This window comes from Chiloscyllium plagiosum, chromosome 10, assembly GCF_004010195.1.
Source record: "Chiloscyllium plagiosum isolate BGI_BamShark_2017 chromosome 10, ASM401019v2, whole genome shotgun sequence".
Classification (NCBI taxonomy): domain Eukaryota; kingdom Metazoa; phylum Chordata; class Chondrichthyes; order Orectolobiformes; family Hemiscylliidae; genus Chiloscyllium; species Chiloscyllium plagiosum.
The window spans coordinates 74,630,405-74,634,764 of record NC_057719.1 but is presented as its reverse complement, the minus strand read 5'-3'; the positions used below and the strand labels follow the sequence as shown (position 1 = coordinate 74,634,764).

At 37.8% G+C, this 4,360-nt stretch overlaps 1 protein-coding gene across 3 annotated transcripts in view; it reads left to right on the top strand.

Moving 5' to 3' along the window:
* Window positions 1–3,316, top strand: part of LOC122553788 (serine/arginine-rich splicing factor 4-like) — a 20,934-nt gene extending 17,618 nt beyond the window's left edge. For all 3 annotated transcript variants that reach the window (XR_006312844.1, XM_043698109.1, XM_043698108.1), the window contains 2 exons: window positions 1,898–2,005; window positions 2,734–3,316. Coding sequence is in view for 2 of the 3 variants with exons in the window: in XM_043698109.1 (XP_043554044.1) it covers window positions 1,898–2,005; window positions 2,734–2,977 (352 nt within the window). In the remaining variant the exon portion in view is untranslated. The remainder of the gene's footprint in view (window positions 1–1,897; window positions 2,006–2,733) is intronic.
* The last annotated feature ends 1,044 nt before the right edge of the window (window positions 3,317–4,360 follow it).

The following is a 4,360-nucleotide window of genomic DNA, read 5'->3' as shown; positions in this document are numbered from 1 at the left end:
TCAATCAAGTTTGTGAGACATGATTTTCCACGCACAAAGCCATGTTGACTATCCCTAATCAGTCCTTGCCTTTCCAAATACATGTACATCCTGTCCCTCAGGATTCCCTCCAACAACTTGCCCACCACCGACGTCAGGCTCACCGGTCTATAGTTCCCTGGCTTGGCCTTACCGCCCTTCTTAAACAGTGGCACCACGTTTGCCAACCTCCAGTCTTCTGGCACCTCACCTGTGACTATGGATGATACAAATACTTAATGAGCCAGCATCTCAACAGCCCTCTGTGGGAAAGAATTCCAAGATTCACTACCCTCTGAGAGAAGAAATACCTCCTCATCTGTGTTTTGAATGTGCAAACTCTTATTGAGATTATGCCCTCTGGTCCGAGGTACTCCCACAGAAAGCCGGTGGGGTGGGGGGGCCCTCGTATCTGCTGTGCAAGTCCGCAAAGAATCTTGTTTGTTTCAATAACATTGGTATTTAGAAGAATGAGAATCAATGAGTATAGGCCCAACCTACTCGACCTCGCTTCATAAGGCAGTCCCTCCATAGTCCGTATCAGCCTAGTAAACCATCTCTGGACCGCCTTCAATACAAACATATCTTTTGTTGGATAAGAGATAGGAGCATATGCTAGTGACTTCCAGAATAGAATTTCCTAATTTGTTGTCTAAATAATGCCTTCAGTATTGTGGAAGAATCTACACAGGGCAGATATCCAAACCACTTGCCCATATATAGTCTTGCAATTCCCTTTTGTGGGGTCATGGATTTCACACATGGTCAAGAAAAGCCTTAATTTTTGCATGCTGAGGAGCTCTGCACCATACGTTCCAGTTGGATATGTAAAGTTCTACAAACCTTACCTGCACTGAAAACTCTCAGGAAGGCAATAATGATTAAATTGTCCTTTGCTCATTGTCTTCCAAAAACAGTTTTGTTGATCACATTAGGTAAGATAAGCAGCAACCTTGCCACCCTCCCATTTTGAGAGCTTCATTTGCTTTTATATGGATTTTGGAACCAGAGTATCCATTTCGGGTAAAATCCAAGATTTGCCAGGTTCCCAGTTTGTTGAAGCATTACGATGAATGTTTTTTTTTAAAATCAATCAAATCTGAGTTTCACAAAGCCCTACAATTTCAAATGAAGCCACAATCTGTTCAACACATGCCATGAGTTTTGAATCCAGCCCTTTGCTTTCTGACGATGCTGTGTGACCCCATGACTTCTGATATAGGTCTTGAGCTATTCCAAGACAGCCACTATAAAAACAAACCTCAGCAAGCTTCCTCAGTAGATATTATGCTCAGTGGGATCCCTCTTATTGCAGATGGAATACAGTGTTTTCTGATGTGCTGAATATTTTTGCATGCCACTGTTCACTGGGGGTCAGAGGCAGATTAATAATTCCTGTTACAGTATGGATGGAATTGTGAAGTCAGGAGGAAATATCCATATGTTGATTGGCTTTACATTAAGTAACATTTACTTAAAATTACACTTCAGTTTTTCTTAAATGAGTAATCCATGTTCTTGAAATTATAACACGAACACCAGGTTCCTCCACTGTATTGCCTCAGTGGCCATGCTTTATTTGTTAACAGTGACTATTGGTATTTCCTGAATGTGTAGAAGGCACGACAACCCAGCCTGACTCATGCTGAGCCAGAATCCAAATAGGCTTATGTTACAGCAAGTATTCACTTTAGCCATTAGGAGTGGAACTCTTATAAATTTCCTACGTAAACAAGGGTGAGTGCATATTCAGTCCTGAATGGTGATTGATTGAACCAGGAACTTTCTGTTGTGGTAATATTGGGAAGGAGGCAAAATATAATGTGATTATCAGCATTACAAGATGCACATTTCTCAAAATGTCATTTGCTTGTTTTAGGGTGGTTGAGTTTGCCACATCTAGTGACATGAGAAATGCTCTCAACAAGCTGGAAGGTAAAGAGATAAATGGTCGAAAAATAAGATTAATTGAAGATCGGAAACGCAGGTGATTATTACTCTTAATCTATGCCATTTAAATTTACAAAAATTATTCCTTACTATTTCCACATGACCTGCAAACATTACTGTGACTTAGCTTCAGCAGCCGGAGTTCTGTCTCTGAAATTCCCTTTCTAAACATTTCTACCTTTCTTTAAGAAACTCCTTAAAACCTACCTGTTGGCTGAGCTTTTGATCATCTGCCTTAATATTGTTTTATGTGCAGTCGTTCATTTTATTTTGTCTCAAATACCTTTGATTTTTTTTAATGTGTTAAAGGTGCAATAAAAGTTGTTGCTTAACCACAGGGATGGGGGATAAATCAACTCACTGTAATCCAGAACTTGCATGATATTGCATATTCCTTTTGGTGAAGTTACTGAATATTAATTAGTGGAACGTTTTCCCCCTTTCCCCATTGCTGTGATCAGCTAAAATCTGTTGGAATTCTGATTAACTGTGGAGATGGCCAACAACTGCTCTCAATACCAATGTCTGTATGGGGGTCAGGGAAATTATTACCAGGAGAAATATCTCTTTTTTTTTTAAATGCCTTGGCACAGATTATCCAGGTTGCTGGTGCCATATACGGCACTCTACATTGTATATACTTTACCAGTATTTTACAAGAAATAAGGTGCCTGGGTGCTTTTTTTCCCGATATTAATGAATATAACTAACTGCTTGTGACTAGATAATTGAAAATGAAAATTTGATTATCTAACTGATTTCTAGGACCAGAAGCAGATCTCACAATAGAAGTTCCTCAAGATCTCGCAGTCGGTCACCATCATCTAAGCAGTCAAAATCAGAAAGTAGATCCAGAAGCAGGAGTCGTGGTAAATCCCATTCTGCAAGCAGATCACCTGTTAGAAAAGATCAACCAGTGATGAATAACCAGGCTCATTCAAGATCAAAATCTTCTGGATTGACAAACCAATCAAGATCCAGATCACGTTCTGTTGAAAGTGCTGATTAGACAATGATTGTAAAAAGCTGTTTTCTTCAGAAAATGATATTAGCTATCTTTTGCTTGAGATTGTTTGTGGATGCTTCTTTGTTCATGTAAGTTTTTGTTGAACTGTAAAAGACAAATATTTCTTTAATACATTAAAGTCACTAATGGAAAATAATTTGCTTATATTAGAACTGGTTTAAAGTTCTATGCTGCTTTGGTATTGAATATATAACGGATAGATTGAGTAAATTGATATCAGATTGTTTCTGAAAAGCTGTGGCATAACTTAGACTCTCTTCATATTCTGTTAATTATAACTGATACATTATACTTTTTAAACCAATAAATGTTATTACAACATTTGATTTTCTTGGACTATTTCATTGGTATCTCTTCAATGAAAAGCTTTGAATTAACTGTTTGTTTTTGCTGCTTATGTGCAATTGCATGGCGACATTGAGTTTGTTTTAAAAGAATTTTATTAGAATTTGATTTGATTGTATTTTCATCTTTCTATTTGTCAGCCTTAACTCAGTATTACAGATAGTGTCTCAAAACCATTAACCTTTGGGCCTTCGAAGTTTGGGGTGCGTGGCTGGGTCACACTGATTCATGTGACATTGGGGATTGCACAGAATATTGAAGCAGATCAACATGCAAGTGGCAAAATAGAAAACTAGTCCAGCACTGTGTCTGGCTCAATTGTCCATGAAAGGTTTTTCAATGTTTTTTCTCAACTAAAATTGTTGTGTGGCACATTTTACAAATGCCTGGTTTTCCAAGAATTCCAGTATTTTGACAGTTGAGTTTGAAACATTGTACCCTATAGTACTTTTGGCCGAGTGTCAGAAGTTGTGGATTCAGTCTCCACACCACAGACGAGAACATGGAATCCAAACTGTCACTTCAGAGCTGCAATGGAGAAACATTGCACTATTGGATGTACCCTTATATTATTCATCAAATCTATCATTTCATATAGAGTAAACAAGGCCAAAGTGCTTTTCAAAGAAAAGCTGAGATGTCCAGACTTGCGCTGATCTCTCAAGCAACATCTTAGAGAACGGATCTGGTCATTTATTTCATTATTGATTTGTGAGACCTTGCTGTGTGCAAACTGCTGATTTATTTCCTTCATTACAACAGTGACTCCACCTGAATGTAATCAACATTAAAACTCTGGAAATAGCTTCTATGCAATCTGATTCTTATTTTCAAGTCAGTTACTTCCATGAGTACTTTTCAAACTTTCTCTATTTTGCCAGTGAGCACTGTACTACTTTTGGAGAAGGAAAAACAGCTGTGCTAATGATTATGCCAGTTTCTGCATGAGATTAATTAAGCAGTAATTTTCTACAAATATTATATTCTGAAAAGAGAACTTTGTTTTTGTAGACTAATTAT